Genomic DNA, 23633 nt, shown 5'->3' on the forward strand with positions numbered 1-23633 from the left:
TTTTCAGAGATAGCGTTTTACTTCTTTTTTTATTTTCGAATTATATTATATAAATGTCACGAGACAAATTTCCCTTTCACTGTTAACGACGCATACAAACAAGTACAGTTATTGACAAAAGTATTTATACACTGCGATGTGATCAGTTTAAACAATAATAATTTTAGTTATAGAAGGCTAGTTGGCTATGAATGAAACATAGGAATGGTAGGAAATTGACTCAGCTTTCAGATAGTATGAATTTTATTATGATTTAAGTAAAAATACAACAGACCAATATAAACAATACTAACTTGCTTATTTTACGGTTATCTGGCAAAAGTTCATCCGTAATATTGAATTATGAATCAGTGTAACGGAAATCTGAATTTTTTTAGTTTCTTGATTTACACCACTTTCGCAATCACTGATACATGTGTATAAATAGATTTTGTATCAAAGTCTTTCGAATCTCGTTGGCCTTGCCACTTGTTATGCAAAAAAGGAATTTGCCGTGTGCATCAAAGATGAAACTTCTTTGTAGCCGTTTGTAGGCAGCCGCAGGTATTTAAGCACTGTGCTTATGACTTTCTGTTAGCCGACCTAAATTTGGAGAGTTTACTGCTGCATCTACTGGGGTCAACGAGTGTCAATGTGATAGATGACGAGCCGTCGTTGCCACGTCGACAATAATTTTGCGATGGTGTCAAAGTGACAGTGAATCCATCGCTGTTGGCATAGAAAAGATACTTAAAAAAAAAATTTGTATTGATATTCAAATGCATTTGTTTGTCGCATAACTTTCTGTTGATGAGCAGTGGTGAATGTAGAAGAGCTGAAGTTAAATGTCTTTCTTAGTTTGTTCTTTCATACATCATTTTACAAAATAATTAAAGAATTGGTTTTCTATTTTTAAAGTTTTCTGAGTTGGTATACAGGGTGTTCGGCCACCCCTTGTCTTGTCTCTTCCATGGGAGATTCTAAAAGCCAAAATAAGACGAAAATCAACAATATCAATTTCTTGATCGAGGCTTCGTTAAAAAGTTATTAAAAAATTAAATTGAAAAATTTCAAGTCGATCTGGAAAAAATATTTTCAGTTGCAGGGGTCAATTACAAGCATTTTTTATCAAAAGACATACCCCCGAAATCCTATGCAGTTTGGAGAAAAAAATTCGAGTAGGTGTTGAAATTTTTCGGTGAAATTAAAAAATTTTAAATCGTTCTGGAAAAAATATTTTCAGTTGCAGGGGTCAATTACAAGCATTTTTTATCAAAAGACATACCCCCGAAATCCTATGCAGTTTGGAGAAAAAAATTCGAGTAGGTGTTGAAATTTTTCGGTGAAATTAAAAAATTTCAAATCGTTCTGGAAAAAATATTATCAGTTGCAGAGGTCAATTACAAGCATTTTTGATCAATAGACATACCTCCGAAATCTTACGCAGTTTGGAGAAAAAAATTCGAGTATATGTTGAAATTTTTCGGTGAAATTAAAAAATTTCAAATCGTTCTGGAAAAAATATTTTCAGTTGCAGGGATCAATTACAAGCATTTTTTATCAAAAGACATACCCCCGAAATCCTACGCAGTTTGGAGAAAAAAATTCGAGTAGGTGTTGAAATTTTTCGGTGAAATTAAAAAATTTTAAATCGTTCTGGAAAAAATATTATCAGTTGCAGAGGTCAATTACAAGCATTTTTGATCAAAAGACATACCCCCGAATTCCTACGCAGTTTGGAGAAAAAAATTCGAGTATATGTTGAAATTTTTCGGTGAAATTAAAAAATTTCAAATCGTTCTGGAAAAAATATTTTCAGTTGCAGGGGTCAATTACAAGCATTTTTGGTCAAAAGACATACCTCCGAAATCCGACGCAGTTTCGAGAAAAAAATTCCTTTCCGAAAATATAATTTCTGGCCAGAAATGTCTGCCCGCATTTTCATGCGAATCTTTAAAACATCATAACTTCCGAACGGATTGGAGGATTTTAATGTTTCAAACGGCAAACAACGCGTATTTTGATGAAGATTGTGTAGAAATTCTAACAATATTGAAGAAGTTGTTCTTTGACCCCGTAAAATGAGAAAAACTCCATAAATATGGTCCAATTTTCAAAGAGCCATAACTCCTACGTTAGTCAATATATTTCAATGAAACTTTTTTCTGAAGTAGAGCTCGTGGGCACCTACAAAAAAGTATTAGACAACTTTTCTATAGTGCGTCAAATGAAATCACTAAAAATGAAAAACAAATTTTTAAGAAAAATCGACAAGTAGGTGCCTAAGTTTTTCGACGAAAAGAAAAAATTTCAAATCGTTCTAAAAAAATTATATTCAGCTAGCAGAGTCAATTACAATAATTTTTGGTGAATAGACATAACCCTGAAATTCTACCCACTTTCGAGAAAAAAATTCGAATAGGTGTCCAAATTTTTCGGCGAAAAGAAAAAATTTCAAATCGTTCTGGAAAAATTATTTTCCGTTGCAGGGTCCAATTATAATCATTTTTGGTCAATAGACATACCCCCAAAATTCTGCGCATTTTCGAGAAAAAAATTCAGTTAGGGCGGAACTTTAAACGTTAATAACTTCTTATCGAAGTCTCCATCAACAAATTGGTATTCTTGATTTTTGTCTTATTTTGGCCTCTAGAATCTGCCATTAAAATTTTTCCCATGTTTGGCCGATCGCCCTGTATTTAAAAACTGTAATCTGTAAAATTAGAGTATTAGTGCTAAATACACTATTATTACGCCACTAAACAAGCATATATCCATACCACTATACAAGTGATCTGTCGTGTTGTACCGCTGTATATGTAGGCAGCTATACAATTGTGTCATTATGCTACTACAACCCGTATATAATTATGCAGCTACATTACGTACTACACTACTATGCAACTATGTATGCAAATGTACAACTACGCTACTATTCAGCTGTATAATTGTTTCGTGCTATTGTAATACTATACCATTATATAATTACATCACTTAAACGGCGCCTAATTATATCACTAACAGCAAGAATATTAAACAGTACGCATAAAGAATATTATATCTTATTTTTCCCTGATATACTTTTCATTAGTTCATTACTTTGAATTATTTTAGAATCGTAAATAACTATCGCTACTATAAAGATTAGATTTAATACGTTCGATTGCATATACTTAGTAATGTGAATGCGGTCGAGCTACTTCGATTATACAGAATTATCTTCCAATTAATGCAATCGTATGCTCGTGTGTTGCAGATGAACGAGAAGACGTGCAGAAGAAAACATTCGCGAAGTGGATAAACTCGCAACTGCTCAAAGTACGTTTTTTACTTTTCAACATACGTATTAAAATTAATCAATATTTCATTCCAAATATTAATGAAATTAACGAAATTCTAAGTATTTTTTCTTGTTTCTGAAAATGAAAAATTGCTCGCTTGTACGTGTTTTTCTTTCGCGATCTATACATTGTACAAATTTGAAATTAACTGTTAAATATAATCTTCTCAGAATCACCACGAACCGATTACCGATTTATTCGTCGACTTACGAGATGGCAATCGTTTACTGTCCCTTTTGGAAGTTCTTACATCGAAAGTTTATGTGAGTACATCGTTATAATTATAAATAAATAATTACGTTATACCGTAGAACATTCGAACGATGCTTTGCGTAAAACGATCAGCACGATTGCTTCTTACGATACGCGTAACACATTCATTTTGCGTTTAATGTAATTTTCAAATCGTTCTGATAGACGTCCTCTTTTTAATCGCCTGTTTGTGCAGTCTTGTTTAGTCTGTATGCCGTGTGTGTACGATACGAGCTCTGCTAATAGAATTCTAAGCAGGTGCGCGTATCGGGTATTACGAATATTTGCATAAGAGTGGCGATTATCTATGCACAGTAGGCGTAAGAGCATTCCGAGCGAAAAGTGTTCCGCGTACTTGAGTCGTTTCATAGGTGTCTTTATTTATCCCGAAGATTCACCCAACATTCTTTTTATATACTGCACGACCTATGCATAATCTTATTTTAGCGATGATTCCAAAAACGTACACGTTACCTTATCCGTGATCAGCGTGTAGACTTTAAAAATTAAGTCAACTCTAAGAATAAGAGGGAAGCAATGTTTCTCAATAGTATTTAATTTATGTTACACTTCGTGTAAATGGTAGTTTATATCATTTCGTCGCTAATAACTCCTTAGATGCAGTCGACGTGATGCTAAACTTTATAAAAGTAAAAATTAACAGTGTTTTTAGCATCAATTTAATTACCACGTTTACAGAAAAGAGAACGTGGTCGAATGAGAGTTCATCATCTGAACAATGTTAACAAAGCATTGCAAATTCTGGAGCAAAATAATGTAAGTCAATGATATCGAGCTTTAAACGGAAGGAACGTAACGTATTGCAACGGAAGTTAATATCCTTTTTGGTGTCGTTTTAGGTGAAGCTTGTAAATATTAGCAGTAACGATATCGTTGACGGTAATCCTAAGCTAACACTTGGATTAGTGTGGAGCATTATTTTACATTGGCAGGTCAGTTTTACGAGCGAAGTTTTTCTGATGATGAAATTTATCAGGAAACGTCGAATAATTTTTCTTTATAAACGTTTCGGTCGTGTAATGCAAAGCCTAAAGAAATTTCTATTAATATAATATATAAGGGCATACTGTGTAAAAAATACTACAGATAAGGTGAATACTATTTAAAACATTTATCCAGGTACATTATCATCTGAAAGACTTAATGACGGAACTGCAACAAACAAATTTGGAAAAAACACTTTTAGCGTGGTGTCGTCAGAATTCGCAGGTAAAATTCTGTTTACCAGGTATAATACCGTGTTATTTGCACGAAAAATGCAACGAAATTTTCTTTCAGCATTACTCTGGCGTTGATATTAAAAACTTTACGACATCCTGGTCGGACGGTTTAGCGTTCAATGCGATTCTTCACAGATGGAAACCGCATCTGTTTGATTTTAACAATATATCGCGAAAACATCCAAACGCCAGACTAGATCATGCGTTTCGCATTGCCCAAGAACAGCTGGGCATCGAACGTCTGTTGGATCCAGAAGGTAAATTAATATTTGAACTATAGAATAAAAATTCACGAGTGTTTTACTTATTGCCCCTTTAATTCCCATCCTTTTTGAGGAAAAATAATAAAAAATAAAGACACACAAATACTGATGGGCCACGTTTGACTTTACATAATATGTAAAATAATATCAATTGATGAACTTGATAGTATACTTCCAGTTAATCCTTCTATTGCAAATAAAAAGATAAATTCTATTGATCGTAAAGTTCAAGGATTTAAGACTGATGTTAATGTATTTAAATGTGAAGTCTATCTAAAGTCTAGGATTGGCTTGAATTTACATGGGTAATCGTTTGTTACAGATGTGAATACATCAGTGCCAGATAAAAAATCGATAATGATGTACGTTATGTGTCTCTTTCAATCGCTACCACATTCCGGGGACGATATAGGCGAAATAGATCTTTCGGTGGCGAGCGATGGTAGTCCGGTTACAACGCCTGGAGCCGAGGTCTATAATATGATTACAGCAATCGTTATTATAAAATACATATGTATTTTCATAGAAAAATGGATTTTCAGAGTACGTTATCTTTCACAAATTTCGGAACACCGACTTCACGACCGATGAGTCTAGCGACGAACGTGTCGGTGGAACTCGGTGGTTATCAAGTTGCTCTCGAGGAAGTGTTGACCTGGCTTCTAGAGGCAGAAGATAAATTGAATCATGCTCCGGAGCCAGGGTCTAGTTTAGAAGTGTTGAAGCAACAATTTCACGAGCACGAAACATTTTTAATGGAGTTATCTGGACATCAGGGCGGGGTTGGTGCTGTATTGGAGGAAGGTGCGAGATTATTAGCAGAAGGAGGTTTGCATAAGGACGAGGAGCACGAAGTACGCGTTCAAATGTCGTTATTAAATTCTCGATGGGAAGGGCTTCGAATGCGTGCAATGGAGAGGCAAACTAAAATTCACGAGGTGTGTTGTATTTGTGTAAATACACTGGTATAATGGGATTAGGCATTGGAGAGCAGTGGTTGAATCGTCTTCTTCCTTTTCGTTGTTAATAATTTTTCATCGATAATGACAGGTTTTAATGCAAATGCAGCAAGGCCAGTTAGACGCGTTGCGGCAGTGGTTAACAGGAACTGAAGATAGAATTTCACTAATGGCAGCCGTTGAATTGAATCCATCTGCCTTGGACGAACAACTGAAACAATTAAGTGAATTGGAGCAAGATATTGAGGCGCAACAAGGAGTTGTTGATGGAATGAGAAATATGGTAGTTGTTGTCGACGAGGAAAATTCAGAGGCAGTTTATGCTCAAATGGAAGATCAATTATCTGCTCTTGATGAACGGTGGACCCATATCTGTCAATGGAAAGAAGAAAGAAGGCAACGTTTGCAGTCTCTTTCTTTGCTTTGGCAAAATATCAACGACGATTACAAGAGATTGATGTCGTGGTTGAACGAAACCGAAATTACGTTAAAACAAATGGAAGCGAATCCGGCATCGGAGATTGGCGAAGTGTTGGAGAGAATAAAGAAATTACAGATTTTGAAGATGGAAATGGATGCGAATCAAAAGAAATTGACGTCCTTGCAAGAATCAGTCCAAGAATTAGAGGGACAAAGTACATCGCCGGAGTGTGTTAATGTATTAGAAAAAATCGAAAATCTCCAAGATCGATGGGAAGCTGTGGGACAAATAATGGAAGTACAAACTCAAAGGGTAATGTGCAAGAGTTGTATATGTACTGCCGCTCGTAAGTGTTTAGGCACTCTCAATAAAAGCATAAATCATATAAAAACTCAGGAAAAATATTTATTTTTTATGTACATCCACATACACATTTATGGAAGTATACTAAATAAATGCGAAAATTAAAACCCTTAATTTAAATTGTTGTCTCATCTGTGTGACCTCCTTTTGATCGAACAATCGCAGCGCACAACCGAGACATTCTCGCAATAAGTTTTACGAGAGTTTCTGAAATTATTGAGGTCCAAGTTGATTGAAACTTGTTCCACATATCATTAGCTGAATACCGCACTACCCGGTCCAGCTCTTCCTACAGTGACTCGATCGGATTCAAGTCCGGGCTCTGAGGAGGCCATTCCATAATTTCAATTGTTCCTTCCTCCTCTAAATGGCGTAAATAGTCTTTACATAATTTAGACGTATGTTTCGGGTCATTATCTTGTTGAAAGATTAAATTTTGATCCAAAAGTCAAATTCCTGAAGGTATTGCGTGGTTCTCCAAAATTTCTCGGTATCCTTTTTTTCTTAAAACAGCCCCAATTCATCACTGAACCACCTCCATGCTTCATGGTAGCGCTAGTACACTCTTCTCTGGCACGTTCGCCCACAGATCTCACGAATATTTGTCTTCGGGTACCGAACACGTCACATTTGGACTCATCCGTCCATAAAACCTTGTTCCAATCTTCTATGGACCAATATTGGCATTCACGCGCCCATTTAAGTCGCTTTTGCTTATTTTGTTTGCGTAGTAATGGTCTTTTGATATACATTTAAGCTTGGCTTCCTGTAGGCGACGTTTCACCGTAGAAACACTAACTGGTTTTGAGCGACCAACATTTAATTCTGCGGTGATTTCCGGGGCTGTATTGCGTCTATTCTTCTTGCTGATGACCACTATTCTCATCTACAGATATTGTCGCTCTTGGTCTTCCACTATGTCTTTTATTTTAAAAAACTGCCATTTTCCCGATACTTTATGACGTTATAGTCGACCTGTCCATGGTTTAATTTCATTTTTTTGGCAATTTTTCGATTACTTATGCCAGCTGTATGGTAAGCTATTATAAGTGCACGTGTTTCAGTACTTGGTTCTCTTCTTGGAGGCATTTTAAATAACTGTCACTCGATATTTCGCTCAAACTACAACTGACCATAGCTTACACATTTTACTACAATCTTTTCATAAGACAGTTTAAACATCATTACCTACAATTTACCCGATTGAAAAATATTCCCGGGAATTCCTACAGATTATTATTATAACTTCATCGTAATAAACACCCGGCCAAGCTCAGGTAGAGGGTAATAAAACTAATCCGATATAATGGGTGTCTATATAATTGAACTGCGTTTTAGATAAATATTTCACTTTATTGTAACGTTTTATGGTAAACATAATTCTGTATCAATAATACATGAAAAGAGGAGTGCCTAAACAGTTACGAGCGGTAGTGTATTCCCATGTATTATTATCCTTTATTTCTGTTTGCATAAGAAATGATTTCATGATATAATTCCACATTAGATAACTAATTCGGGATTCGAATTTGATCTGAAGTCTGAGAGGGAAACAACAGTGATTTCGGGTAATGAATGGATGAGTGAAACAGTAACGAGTATCGCTTATAAAGAAGAAATTTCAGCAACGGTATATTTAGTCATGAAATATTATAGTAATTATTAAATTTCTTATATGACAAGATATATACCTATTATTGTTTCATCTTTTCAGTCTATACCGCATAGTGATTCAAAGAAACGTCGCGTAGATAGCACAGCTAGACACGAATTTGAGTCGGCTCTGAATAATCTTTATAAGTGGCTTGATTATGTTGATTTAGAAATTGGACGTTCCGAAGGAGTATTCGACGAATTAAGCGTTGAAGAAAAGAAAGTAGTGTATAATGATACAGTAGTTGATATAGAGTCACATAAAGACGACTATAACAGAGTTCTGGAATTGGGGAAACAACTTCTTGAAGAGTTAAATAACGCAAACGAATCAACTGACGCGGAAGATTCGAAACTCAAAGATGTACAGAATTGTTGGTTGGCAATAAACAATAGGCTGGAAGAAATAAGAAGTCGTATAGAATATCTGGAGGAAGTAAAAAAGTTTCGAACGGAATTGGCTAGTTTAAATTTAATGTTGGATAGTTACTCCAAATGGTTGGACTCGAATAAAAGAAACAATCAAATCGAACCGTTTAGGGTAATTATTAATATTTTAGCAAACGTATTTTTATAAAGAACTTAGGGGATGCTAATTCAAGTACGATTTATATTATTCAGGTAAAACTGAAATCAATGAAATCTCACGAAGAACGCATGAAAAAATTGATGGAGAAAGCCAAAGAATTATCGGAAAATCAAACTGGTATTAATGAAAGCGGCAATGTAAACGCAGATATACAAACGTTTGTTTCTAGTTGGGAAGCATTATATCAAATGTAAATAATTTTTTAATCTGTGGTATAATTATAATAATTTTATATTTGTTTTACACACATAAATGTTCGAAATGTTATTGTAGGCTGTCTGAAAGGCTAGCTGAATTAAATAAAGCGATTGATAAAACACCACCAAAGAAATATACAGAGGCAGTTGCTAATCTCACCTCCTTTATTAATAACGTAGAAAGTATGTTATTATCGGAACATATAGTAATGTCAGATGACAAAACAATGGCGGAGCAGTTAAAAAAATTCAGTGATCTGCAAGATTCCCTGAAAGAACATCAAGAGATTTTCAATTATGTAAACAGTATTGGGCATGAATTAATAATGAAAACTAACGGAGAGTCTCAGGGGCAAAGACTTAAAGATGAATTACAAGACCTTAATACAAAATGGAGCGACATACCTATAATACTGGAAGAACGTCAACAAAATTTGTTGAAAGGTACTTTTATATGAATGTAATTTAATTGTTTAATTCGAGCGTTTTCAAAGTTAATAAAATATATTTTGTTATTCTCCAGACATGCAGTCTTTGAAATTATTCAATAATGAACTCTCTGATCTCGAATGTTGGCTTGAAAAATCATATCAATATTTAGAGGAACTATCAAAAGACGATGTAAAAAATGACGTCGAAGCTATGGAGTTCAAGTTAAAACAGGTTCAGTCTCTTTGTGAGGACATAAATCAAACAAAACCAAAAATAGAAAGACTTCAAACATCCACGAATAAACTGCTTGAAAATTCTGAACCAAAATTTGCAAATGTATTGAACAGTAAATTAGAAATTATATCACATAAATGGAATGTAATTGTAGACGGTGCTAAAGGTTTAAATGATAAGTACGAAGATACTCTAAAGAAAAACGACGAGGTAAGTGAAAGCGGAAAGTGAAAATAGCTATTATGAATCTGAAACGTGTTTTATATGTTTATCAATGTATCATTTTAAATTACAACAGATAATAAATGGAATAGAAGATTTTACAAAATGGTTATCAGCTCTCGAGAAAGAAATACCGGTTGAAACTAAAATAACATCTTCGGTTGAACTGTTTCAAGTTCGTGGTCGATATCAATTGTTGAAAGAAAAGATTGATAAACGCGTAGAAGAATTTAGAAATCTTAATGAAATGGGCAATGATAAGCTGTTAAGTTCGGAAGGATCCTCGGTTCAAGAACTTGGTAGACGTTTCACATTTTTAAATGCCCGGTGGACTGATGTTACAGATCGTATTTATGAGCGATATAGACATTTACAAAATGCTAGTCATGAATATGGCGAATTTCGTGCTTTGGTTGCACAAGAGAGTGACTGGTTGGATAAGTTAGATAAAAGACTCAAAAGATCAACAGAAACTGCTGCAGATGCCGAAGAAATATCGGAAGAACTTGATGTAAGTGCAGATAATAATAGAAAATAATAATAGAAAACGGGTTGTAAATTTGTAATTAATTAAAAAAAATAATGTTATTATGTCTTAAAAAGGACTTGGAAAATTACATACGAAACCATCCAGAATTAAGGCTTGAAAAAATACAAGAAATTGGTAAACAGTTGATTGACAGTAATATCATGACACAATCCATTCAAACAGATGTAGAGAGCTTGACAAACCGTTGGGAAAGTTTAAATAACCAGGTATGTGAACATTATGTAAATTGTCAATTTATTTATTATACAATCTGTACATTTATGATGCTTGAGACAATGATTTTCTTCTCTAAATATTGTGTGTAACATAAAAAATCATACTTTTTCTTAACTGCATGAACCCACTACTAAAGGAATTTTGAATATTTGTCAAGATAAATATATTAAAAGATGTTATGTTTCAAAGTCATTTTATTCTGCTTTAAAAAATTGTTCTTGCTCTTATGATATTTATATTTATATTATAATCATTTTATATGATTTGTTCTATTGCTTTTACTAAACTGTAACACTACAACAAAAATATAATATAGCTCATATTTGTTTTTCAAAGTAATCTTAGATTATTTAGGAATAAAGTAATTTAATATATTGTTAGGGTTTTTCTCTTTTCGCTTGTTGAGTATTAATACATTATAATATTCATTTTATTGAATATTAAATAACAGTATGTGTAACAGAAAAGCTTTAATAAAGTTATGTAGAAAATTAGAATTATATTTTGAGTAGGCAGGGCAGCGAGCCAAGTTGCTGGAAGGATCAGTGAAGCAAGCACAACAATCAGAAGGACGCATCCTTGCTCTTCAACATTCCTTAACGCAAATAGATTCTGTACTAACTGCACGTCTTGACTGTGACCTTACTGCTGATGATTTGCCTCATGATTATCAGGTCTGTTAGTCACAATTTTGTTACCCTTTTACTAAACGTAAATGAATATATGAAAACGAAAAATTAATATATTTGCTAAATACGATCTATATTAATGAATATTGTATATAAAGCATTGTTATGAAAAAGCATGGCAGAGAGAATGTTGCTATTTCCGCAAAATGTTATTTGTACACTATATCGAATCATTAATTGAAATGAATGATGACACTATAATTTTATGATTTTTATGATTCTAATTAACAAATCAGAATATGATAAGTATAAATTTTATTAAACCCAGAAATTAATGGAAGAAATGGAACACCAACGGTTAACACTTCAAGAAATGGCAATGCAAATTGAGTCATATAAAGCCTCTGGAAAACAAGAAGCTGCACTCAGACTGCAAGAGCAACTGTCTCTTATAGAGCAAAAGTTCTCTGAAGTTCAAAAGAAATTTCAACGTTTTCGTTGTCCAACGAATTTAGAACCAAGATTATCTAGGGCTTTACGAGAACTTAGAGGAATAGAAGAAGCAACTTGTTTATTAGAATTGTCATCAGAAGATCCAGAGGCCATTGAAGGCCAACTTAAACATTGTCTGGTAATATATATTTTATTTCACGGAGCTGCAAATTATAACAAAATTTATGAACGATCATACTTTACAGCGTTTTTATCAAACATTGAGTGAAATTAAAAGTGAAATAGAAAATATTATTGTCACTGGTAGGAAATTAGTTGAAGATAAAAGTGTTCTTGAACCAGAGAAGTTTTCACGAAAAATTGATATGTTGAAGGAATTGTATAATAAGGTATATATGTATATATATTATTATTATAATTATTAATTGTGAATTGCGTATAATTTCATAATAAAACATAGAATGAGTAAATACTTCTTTATTGTAGCTGGGATTGCATATAACTGAATCCAAATCGGCCTTGGAATCTGCGTTGGATTTATCGCGCGATATGTATAAAAATATGTCTTACATTAATATGTCCATAGATAGTATTAACAAAGAATTAGATACACAAAAGAATATGCCAGACCTACCAGTTAATGCGATATATGTACGAGTGAGTATATAAACATAAATTAAAATAATATTTAAATTAACATTATAAGATTATTAAAACGTTCTTTAACACATTATTCGTGAAAATAAATGTTTACAATCGTTTGAGTAGGAAACTTTGACAGAGGTAATCCCAAGATTAAATGCTGTGAAAGATAAGTTATTAAAATCTCAAGAAGAGTTTTCCAAGCTTTGTGACCCTATGTATTTAGATCAACTTAAAGAAAAGTTGTCAGACGTTGTGACTAGATTAGCGAACACGGAAAGAAGATTGAAACTTTGTAATGCCACCGAGGTAAACATTTAAGATGATAAAAATAATTGTACTGGATTAAACAAACGAATGTGTATATTTACAGGAAGAACCTAATGTTGACGAAATAAATGCATGGCTTTTACAAGTCGAAGATAAGTTGAATAAATTAGATACTGTACCAGTTGATCAGTTGACAGAAAATCATTTTGAACAGTGCAAGGTAATGAGATTTTTTAAGTTCTTATGGTCCAGGTACCTAGTGACGATACTATTTGAGGGTATCGAGTATGAGCTGCATCCTTTAGAAAATTTATTACGACGTGTTTGCTCATTTCTAGGATGTTCAAAGCGAAATGATAGAAACAAAACCAAAGGTTAATCAGTTACAACGTTATACGTATTATCCAAAAGTGGCCGAAGTTTGTGACAAGTGGGAAGAAATATCCAATAGAATACAAGTACGTACATTTATGTAATAAGTTTGAATATCATCATCCATTGCTTATTTTCTCATGGCTTGTATTGCTTGTTCTTATTTTAACATTTGGTATATGTAATGCTTGTGCTTTATAGTACCATTACGTATATCTCATTTAAAGGAAAACCGTTCGTAATTCATACATATTTAGTTCATATTTTTGCGTTTAATTTTTTAAATTCTTTAGCAGCAAGCAGATTATATTATTAAATCATATTAGAAGTTCTATAGTCGTTTTTGTTGTTAATTGATTGCCAATTTATGATCAAATTAAGTTATCGTGATTTTAATGGCGATATTCTTCAAGATTAATTATTCTGTATTTGCTTTTGAAAACTTTCCCTTAGTTATATATGAATCGATTGTATTGAATTATACAACTTACGTTCGATCACTATTATGTATATAGTTAACACTTCACTGATGTTTATGTGTAAGTTACACTGGTACATATTAGCAAATTATGTGGAATATTTTGTCCAAGAGGTGTCTCTAGCTATGTAAATAATATTGTCATTATTAGTGAAAAACAGATCATCTTTGGTGGATGGAAAACATTGTTATCGATTATTTACGACATTGTCTCTCCCCTTGTATAGAATTTTATAGAGAAGTCTGAATATGATTTCCAAGAAAAGTAATAAGGAATGAATAAAAAAATGTGCTCCAAGTTTTTGTATTGGTGATGGATACACGCAAAGAAAAAGCTTTGTTTGCACAATGAAATGCATTGTCACTTTCATTTGGCCATGCTTGATATTGTCACTATTAACATGCTCTTTCAATTAACTGTTGCCTGTCCATGAATTTTCTGTTACCTATCATATTTTCACAGGAATGGATCCACAAAATCACAGACAATTTATTAATAAAAACTAAGGTGGGTGAAAGTAAGGGGAGAGACAATTACGGACGCATTAAATCGTCTAGACTGCCGGATCAGACTTCGGTGCAGCTAGTTAAAAAAGAAAATAAATTGATAGATGAGAATGAGGAAGTATATGGAATAGGATATCTTAATCCTGCATTTGATGATAATCAAAGTAATGTTATGGGTACACCTGAAAGCTCGCCAATTGATATTGTTCATCGAAGTCGAAAGTCGCTTGTAAAGTCGGAAAAAATAAAAACCAAAATCGTAGATGTTAGTAGAACCGTTAGACGGAAGTTAGACATGAGCTCTATACCTGATGTAGTTCAAACCTCCCAGCCGCAAGTTGTTCATATCGACGATGATTTGCCTTCGTCATCCCCCGACACAGATGCATCCATGGCTGACGAAGAATTCTTCTTAACAAAAAATAGCTCCTTGTTCTTTCAAGTTTCTTCTAATACGTTGGTTACAACAGAATCGAAACTATATAACCCATATAGTATGCAAACGAATCCTTTTCGTATCGTAGAAGTGAAAGAAATGGAAATAATAAAATCAATTGCATCCCCCGAGGATCACGTAATATTACCAAGTGCGAATGTCAGTGTCGGATTAATGCCACAAGTCGTTGAGAGAGTAGAAATTGTTGAGGATACAGAGACAGAACCAGAATCGGTCGACACTGATTCAGAAGATAAAGAAGTTAGGGGAAAGATTAGTAGTACAATTGGTAGTGGTAATCAAGTCATTAACAAGAAAAGGGAGCTTATTCCGATTTTAAAGAAAAATAAGTCAGTAGATCCACATTCTACAAAAAACATTAAGAAACTATCTCTTAAATTAAATAGTGAAGGTGTTCAGTCAGATCATCAAATTTTAAATAGTAAATCGATGATGATAGAAGACAATACAACACAAATTCCCGAATCCACTCCAGTAAACACACAATTACCTTGTAAAATAAATAGATTTGATAAAACTACAGTTTCTATGTGGAAAGATAAAGATAGTATTGCTGAATATCTTATTCTCGAGGACAGTGGAACAAACTTAAAGAAAAATTCAGGAGGCACTACCACTGGCATTCCTCTTCTCTTACCGATCAGCCACACAAAAACAAGAAAAGAGCACACTAACGATAAATGGTTAACATTCGTAAAAGGCACTGAGTTTTCTAAATCACGTAATGATGAGAACGAAAATCTAGACTATGATAAAAATACGAGATCTTCGTTATTTAAACGTACAAGAAGTATATCAAAGGATGATACCTTAGAAGATTGCGATAGCTTTTACGGAAGCGATAAAGAAACTGATGATATTTTAATATTTTCTGATGACACAGAAATTGATGTTGGAAGTTCCAGTTCAGAAGGGGAAGATCCGAATTTAGGAGAACATGTTGAGCACCTCTTGGGCAAGGTAATTTTAATGGCACCTACCTTGCCATTGTAACATTCATAATGTATGTAACGTGTCATTAATAATATATTTCTACCGATAATCACAACAGTAATAGTTACGATTTCAAATTTTTGTATATACATAATGATAGGTGAAGGTTAACATATACATTAACTAGTTAGCGTGTATAGAAATTTCTCATAATTTTGTTGTATATAGATACAGGCTGAAAGATTATCACAGGAATTGCAGCATAAAGCTGATGTAAGAGTTCCAGTTGATAGGAGAGTTTTTAAAACTATACCGAATTTATCTAGAACTGGTTTGGAAAAATGTATTTTGGAATTCGAACAATCTGCTCAACTGATGTTGCACAGGATGGATGTTATGTTAATGAGCATCAGTGGTATTAGTAATGAAAAGGATCCTACTAAGCGTTTGGAGGTGTGTGAGCATTTTAATTCTTTGAAATAAATGCAAGGGTAGCGTTGGTTTTATGCAGGATTTATTATATACTTTATACTTTAGGTACTGGAGGAAGAAGTTAGTACTCTTGCTCCAGATGCAGCAGCTCTGATCAGCAAAGGTGATGGTTTAGTTATGACAGTGGATATGTCTGATCCTGTTAGGGCTGAAAAGATAAAAAATGAACATCAGGATAAATTAAGGAGTAAATGGCATCAAGTGATGTCAGAGATTGAAACTAGGCGAATACAAGCACAACGGGGCGAAGAAATTTTACGACAGTATAACAACATAATAGCAGAATTTGAAGATTGGTTCAGAGACGTGCCATTAAAACTTGAACAAGTCAATAATTACGAAGGACACTTAGAATCGTTTACAGAAGAATTTGACGCTAAACAAGAGCAAATTCATAAATTGAATGATCTGTCTATTGAATTAAAAAGACTGAATGTTGGATACTCCGAAACTGTGCGTTATAATATTAATAGCAGGTGGCAAGAAGTTAGTTCACAATTTAAAAGATATAGTGGAAGCAAGGATAAGGATAAACACGTGACCGACAAAAAAGTTGAAGTGGTGTGTAAAAATATAAACTTTTAATATTCCGTACTATAAACAATCTCATTAGGGATTTAAAATTCTAATTCTATGATTTTAGGACGTGGGCGGAATTGACTTGCAAGAATTTACTACAAGAGTGAACAAGATCAGAGAAGCAGTCGTGACTGTGACGAGATCTCTGAATTCAGTACCATTAAATGGCGATGACTATGAAATGTTTGGAAACCAAGAGGAATGTTTGAAAAAAATTAGTAATGCTTTAAACATTCTTAAACCCAGTATCGAAGAAATTAATTCGGTGTTTGAAAGCGTTGCTTCTCAATTAAGAAGAGAACAAGCCGAACAAATTAGACGCTTGGGTGATAAATTACGAGAGGAATGGATGAATGTTAATCAGAGTTATGTAGAAAGGTATAATCGTTGGAATAAATGTTACGAAAAGTGGAAAGAACTTTATCATACGTGTCGGACTTTCTCTGACTGGCTGGATAAAATGGAAGAGACATTGAAAAAACTGAATTCTCTTGGTTACTCTAAAACATCAAAGACAAAAGTATTTGAATTGGAACAAGAAATGTCTAGAATGCAGAAAATTAAGAATAATATTAATGTATCGAGTGCTAGTATTTTATCTCGTGCTAAAGCTGAAGACATGGTCGAGCTAAAGGAAACGATCAACACCATAAAGCGTCGCTGGCAAAATATCGTAGTCGACTTAAATGCAAGGAAAGAAAAGTATGTACTAATTTTTATTGATTATAGTTTAGTATTTAAGTCGTAAACAATTTTCTACCATCGTATATTCTAACATTGAGAATGGCAGATCAAAGATTTTGATAGACACGTTACACCGAAAGTAACGCTCTTCGTATTGAGCTATTTCAGTTGTGATTTGCCTCTGGTGCTGTAGCGGTCAACGCAGAATAACCTCTAATCTAATAAAGAAACACGAATTAACCCTTTAAAATATAATTAGTTTACATTCGCGGATTCGGTATGAGCAAACGTTCAGATAAATTCTTTTAAGTTACAAGTATCAGTAATATTATTTAATTTCTTCTTTATACTGTATTCAACAAGTGTAATATATATTTAAAGAAATTTTGCTATGGAAAGAAAAGTGAACAACGAAGGAAGAATCTTAGAAAGTGCTTACAATATCTTGGAGCAAATAAATTCCTTGTTGGTATCAGCAGCAAATCCTTCAGACGAGACTTCGTTATCAATAAGATTGTCGTTGATCAAGGTAAGTTGAAGTATTTATAAAACAATTAATTTAATTTTCGGAAACGATCGAACATATCAACATTTGTTAATAAACGTATCAACATTTACTTAAAACAATTTCGACACTTTTTATAATAAACTTTATTTATGATTTCACGGTGTAGTATTTAGTATAATTTTAATTAACAGTATTTTTATACAAATTTATACAGTAATGTTTCTATTAAATTCGTGTACGCGATTAACATTCATGTCTGAACAATACAAATATTATCACTGTAATTTGGATATGTTGCTTATTGTAGTTTATGTGAAATTCTCTATGTACACTTTCTACTATAATGTTTATTCAGAAATTAATTTTCACGGGCCAATGCCCGCCATTGCGTTATTAAATAAACTGATACTGAGCCTAATAATACCTTCACATTTCATGACTGCACACACGAAACTGTGCCAAGACACAAATAGCAATGAACTCTCACTTTTCATTTATTTCCGTATTAAACATAAACAGCGTTGGGTACCAATCGATTAAAATTTTTAATTTGATTAAGCGATTAACGCAAATAATTAAAAAAAATTAATTGTCAAAAAATCGACGTTCGAATTAGTCGATTGATGAAAGTAATCGCCAATCGTTGATTAAAGAAGTTAATCGTTGAAAAAATAACGACAGAATTAATCGATTGTTGAAAATCGATATAATATTGATTGGTCATTCCTACACATACAATTGGATTTCATAACGATTTTAACATGAAATAATTCGTATTTTGTAGGCAAGACAAGAAGAACTTTCTTCCCGTAAAAGATCTTTACAGAATTTAGTTAATCAAAATGGTATACATCCAGGGGAGGATGAATGTACTAAACTCCTTGCTGATATGGACAAGGTATTATTGAATATATTAAACTCGTTTATAGTAGATGGAAATAAGACATCTATTGAATCGCGAAACGACTTAAATGTAATTAAATTATTTGAATTAATATTCTAGGCTAATTCGAGTCTTTCTAATCATCGCGAATATGTTGAAAATAAACTTGCCTCTCTTAAAAAATATATGTGTACTTTGGATGCCGTTATGGTATGGGTTATGGAAACGCGGACGAGAATAAACATATCTCGCGAATTACCTCAACAAGGACGAACCGACGTTATCAATAATGTTATGGTAAGAGTGTAAATATTCATTTGTCACTAGAAGAGTGCATTGAAAAAGAAATTATTTAATAATATTATGGTAGATTAAAGTTGAAGATCGTAAAATGGAAGTGAAAGACGTGTTGGAGAATTACACCAATTTGGAGAAAGAATGCGAGTCTGCAAAACAGCCCATTTCTGTAGAATTACACGTAAGTGTACAAAATAAATTTTAATTTAATTTCAATAAGTTTGAAAAGAAACAACATTTTAGGTTATATTTAAAATAGTAATGCATGCTTTAAATTTGATACAGTTTAACGAAATAAAAAAGTTTTCTCTTTTTTAAGAAATTCAAAGATTATAATAAATTTTTTATTCATTGAATTATTCGAATTTTGTTCTGTTCTGCAGTTGTTTAATAGTTTGTTAATTATCTGAAAATCATTCAATTCTTTACAAATATTTTAATATTTATATATTCCGCCATGACGGAGTACCAACCATTTAGACAATAGTTACTCCCATTTTTTCGTTAAGGGAAAGATTGTTTCTAGAAGGTGGCGCCATGAGCGACCAATCATTTTCGAATTGTTGGTCGTATGGATGAACGAACGAAATAGTGTTAACGAATTAGTGATGAATTTTGTGTTTAATTTCATGGCTATACTTGAAATTTGTGTGCGGCAGGAAAAATTGAAGAAGCTGAGGGAAGATTGGCAGTTTGTGAAGAATAGTGGCGAGTCGCAGAGTCATGAAATAAAATCTACGGAACAGGTTACGGTTGCGAGAGAAACAGGTAAGATTCATCTTTTACGCATAAATCATTAACATCGGTATATATTTTCATGAGTCTTCAGGCTTTATAATATTATTTCTATTGTTTGAATGTCCAATTTAAAATTGGGTGTCCAATGCGTTTCAATAGCTTCGAACAATTGTATTTCCTTACGCGGGAAGGAATTTTAATTCGAATGCCCTTCTAGTTTCGGCCACTATCGCTAGGTGGCGCCTTTGTTCTTATTCGTGAAACGTTTCTTCGGGCTTTTTAAGTTTGGACACTTGTGCTCAATTTAAGAAAAATATTTCTTGAAGAGATATTCAAATATTTTCACTTTTATTTCATTTCATATTTATTTTACAACAGCAAAAATATTTTAACTTCCAGTTTCTATGCCCTCAAACATTTATCGTATTTGCAATACTTCTTATTTATTTTTTCGATAAGTCAAATAATTAATTTTGTAATTTATTATGAAACTGTTAAGAAATTACTATTGTAAACTTTTAAGAAATTATACTGTACTAAAGGTAGGTACTGAAAAGAATGTATTTTGTTTTTACGTAAGCGATGAATCTTTCGCAATTGTACGAAAACTGCAGGTGGTTAGAATCGATTCACCCTTAGGAATTCGCTAGAAACGAAGGCTATTCTTACTCCCTCTGAATGTACTTCTTCGGAACCGTCGCAGGATTTTCGAAGGAAGCTTGGCGACTGAACAAGAAATAGTGCGTTTAGTCGTCCTGGTAAGCGAGGCCACATATCACTTCCACTCCATCCTACGGGACGATATATACCCGCCACGTTAAGTGCAGTCTTTTCACCGAATAGCGCTGTCTTTTCTTCTACTTTTGTCCTGGGATCGAACTATGCATTAAGAATTGTCGATGAATTTCGCCGAGTCAGCATACTTTTAATCAAAACTGTTTTTAGGAATATCTGAATACTCTGAATAACAAATGAACATGATTTTACCCACAAGGAATACCAATCATTTCATTAAAAGAATTTTTTAATTTACAAAACAAGTAAAAATCAGACGAGGCATGACCTAGCGAATGCAATGGTTGGGATAGATCAAGCCAATGAAGTTGTAATAATTTTTGTTCTGTAAACATACGAGATCGTACGTTATCGTAGTGGAAAACAACTCTTTTTTTAATTATTAGTAATAGCCTTTTCTTCTGTACGGTTGATTTTAGTTTATTCAGTTGCAAATAGTGGGTTGTTCGAAAAGTAATTTCGTTTTTTTCTTTCGTGAAAAGGAACAATTTTCTTATAATATACAGGGTGTTCGGCCACCCTTGGAAAAAATTTGAATGGGAGACACTAGAGACTAAAGTAAAACGAAAATCAAGAATATCAATTTCTGGATTGAGGCTTCGTTAAAAAGTTATTAAAATATTAAATTAAAAAATTTCAAATCACTCACGGAATAATTATTTTCGTTTGCGGGGGTCAATTACAACCATTTTTGGTGAATACACATACCCCTGAATTCCTACCCATTTTCGAGAAAAAAATTCGAGTAGATGCTAAAATTTTTAGACGAAATTAAAAAATTTCAAATGATACTAAAAAATTATATTTAGTTACAGGGGTCAATTACAAGCATTTTTGGTGAATACACATATCCCTGAAATCCTACCCACTTTTGAGAAAAAAATTCGGGTAGGTGCTGAAATTTTTCGGCAAAAAAAAATTTTCAAATCGATTTAAAAATTTATTTTCAGTTGTAGGGGTGGATTACAATCATTTTTGGTTATTACACATACTCGCGAAATCCTAAGCATTTTCGAGAAAAAAATTCGTTACCGAAAATCAATGTAAGACTCTGAAATGCTTCCCCGAAATTTTATGCGTATCTTTAAAATGTCATAACTTGTGAACGGATTGGGGGATTTTAATGTTTCAAAAGGCGAACAACGCGTATTTTGGTGAAGAATATGTAGAAATTCTAGCAATATTAAAAAAGTTGTTCCTTGACCCCATAAAGTTAGAAAAACCCCACAAAAATGGTCCAATTTTCAAACGACCATAACTCCTATAATAGTGAACGAATCTCATTGAAATTTAGTAGACAAGTAGAACTCATGGATACCTACAAAAAAGTATTAAACAACTTTTCTGTACAGCGCCAACCAAATTTATTAAAAATAAAAAACGAATTTTTAAGAAAAATAGGCAGGGTGCCTAAATTTTTCAACGAAAAAAAAAATTTTAAATCGTTCTGGAAAAATTATTGTTAGCTAGGGGGATTAATTACAATAATTTTTGGTCAGTAGACATACCCCCGAAATCCTACCCACTTTCGAGAAAAAAATTCGAGTAGATATGATATTTTTCGGTAGAAAAAAAAAGTTATAAATCGTTCTGGAAAAAATTATTTCCGTTTGCGGGGATCAATTACAATCATTTTTGGTGAATAGACATACCCCTGAATTGCTGCGCATTTTCGAGAAAAAAATTCAGTCCGGGCGGAACTTGAAACGTTAATAACTTTTTAACGAAGCTTCCATCAACAAATTAGTATTCTTGATTTTCGTCTTATTTTAGCCTCTAGAATCTCCCATTAAAATTTTTCCCAGGGGTGGCCGAACATCCTGTATAATGAAAATGCGGTTTAGAATAAAGTTGGCTGGTTAAAAATACAATTAACGTCTCTGTGGGTAAGAAAACGAAACTACTTTCCGAACAACCCAATAGTATCTTTTGCTATTAACCGTTCGATTATGCTGTAAAAGGTTGTAACAATGTAATCGATTTGGCGTGGCATATTTTTTAATGGAAAACTATTTGAACGGTGAATTAAATTTTCGCGGCGAGGCGCATAATTCAGGATCGTGTCGGGTTAATCGCGATGGTTCAGGAACGAAGAACCGTGGGTTTGTTGATCCCGCGACGGAGAGCTTAACGGAAAGGTCGTAGGTTTGTAGTATAAGCGCGATCGTCGGGCCGCATAATGAGCGGATAAGCCTTCTGATGTAGTCGTGGTAGAACATCGCCAGACTGAATATAGCTCAAGCTTCGTAGTCCTCTGTTCCTGTTCCATCTCTGTTATCGACTCTTCCTCTGTTATTTTCTATCTTTGTCAGCGGTGGTGCATCAAGATGAAACCAGTCTCGTTGTAATAAAATTTCGAGGACTAAAAACGGATTAAGACTGCGCTTTGATGCGTCTTCTAACGCAATGCTATCACTTTACATTTTATATTGTGTTCTCGTTGCATCGAAAGATGCCGAAGAAAATGTAATGGTTTTGATATTAATCACAACAAAGGGAAGAGTTCGAGAATGTTAATCGTTAATCGATAGCGTGAAACGTTTATTTTATAGCTGGGTAGGATAATGGGAGCTCGTGACGCGTTTTAATTAAATTTTAAAGTTACAGAAATTTCACGTTTATTTTTTATACAATTATCTTCTATTGTTATAGAATTATTAATCTCTATTTCAAACTGTACTTACGTTACTATTAAGTTAACTCGTTATGGAATTGATAGAAGTAGATTGCAATGGACTTATAATTACCAGCAAGCAATTATGGATGAAACATTATTCAAAATCTTATTTCCAAAGTTGATAGACTAAACGTGGTTTTAATCGCAGGATTGAACGGAATTGTCGGGGTTAATTCGGAAGGGATTAATTTAAGAAACTAAAAGACTTCTCGAGGATCCAGGGTGTACGTGACAGAACTCGCGAAAGTCTTCACACTCTTTCTTCATCCGTGTTTTCAATACCCTAGAAGAGTTAGCAGAACCTTTTGGGAATCGAGTTACTTAATA

The 23633-nt window shown here is 33.4% G+C and overlaps 1 protein-coding gene across 1 annotated transcript in view; it reads left to right on the forward strand.

Moving 5' to 3' along the window:
- The window catches only part of LOC122400373 (dystrophin-like), a 702582-nt gene that overhangs the window by 16315 nt on the left and 662634 nt on the right, over window positions 1-23633 (forward strand). The window contains exons 4-36 of the mRNA XM_043401810.1: window positions 3236-3297; window positions 3491-3583; window positions 4272-4349; window positions 4433-4525; window positions 4713-4802; window positions 4872-5070; window positions 5399-5547; window positions 5619-6014; window positions 6127-6768; window positions 8327-8449; window positions 8534-9013; window positions 9094-9251; window positions 9335-9702; window positions 9782-10134; window positions 10223-10657; window positions 10750-10902; window positions 11425-11586; window positions 11870-12172; window positions 12240-12383; window positions 12481-12651; window positions 12763-12945; window positions 13010-13126; window positions 13245-13364; window positions 14220-15141; window positions 15196-15680; window positions 15882-16106; window positions 16191-16706; window positions 16789-17426; window positions 17790-17937; window positions 18701-18814; window positions 18920-19096; window positions 19170-19277; window positions 19756-19842. Coding sequence (XP_043257745.1) covers window positions 3236-3297; window positions 3491-3583; window positions 4272-4349; window positions 4433-4525; window positions 4713-4802; window positions 4872-5070; window positions 5399-5547; window positions 5619-6014; window positions 6127-6768; window positions 8327-8449; window positions 8534-9013; window positions 9094-9251; window positions 9335-9702; window positions 9782-10134; window positions 10223-10657; window positions 10750-10902; window positions 11425-11586; window positions 11870-12172; window positions 12240-12383; window positions 12481-12651; window positions 12763-12945; window positions 13010-13126; window positions 13245-13364; window positions 14220-15141; window positions 15196-15680; window positions 15882-16106; window positions 16191-16706; window positions 16789-17426; window positions 17790-17937; window positions 18701-18814; window positions 18920-19096; window positions 19170-19277; window positions 19756-19842 — 8492 coding nt within the window. The remainder of the gene's footprint in view (window positions 1-3235; window positions 3298-3490; window positions 3584-4271; window positions 4350-4432; window positions 4526-4712; window positions 4803-4871; window positions 5071-5398; window positions 5548-5618; window positions 6015-6126; window positions 6769-8326; window positions 8450-8533; window positions 9014-9093; window positions 9252-9334; window positions 9703-9781; window positions 10135-10222; window positions 10658-10749; window positions 10903-11424; window positions 11587-11869; window positions 12173-12239; window positions 12384-12480; window positions 12652-12762; window positions 12946-13009; window positions 13127-13244; window positions 13365-14219; window positions 15142-15195; window positions 15681-15881; window positions 16107-16190; window positions 16707-16788; window positions 17427-17789; window positions 17938-18700; window positions 18815-18919; window positions 19097-19169; window positions 19278-19755; window positions 19843-23633) is intronic.

Source organism: Colletes gigas, unplaced genomic scaffold (genome assembly GCF_013123115.1).
Source record: "Colletes gigas isolate AHSC1104 unplaced genomic scaffold, ASM1312311v1 Colletes_gigas_Sc00017, whole genome shotgun sequence".
NCBI classification, from domain to species: Eukaryota; Metazoa; Arthropoda; class Insecta; order Hymenoptera; family Colletidae; genus Colletes; species Colletes gigas.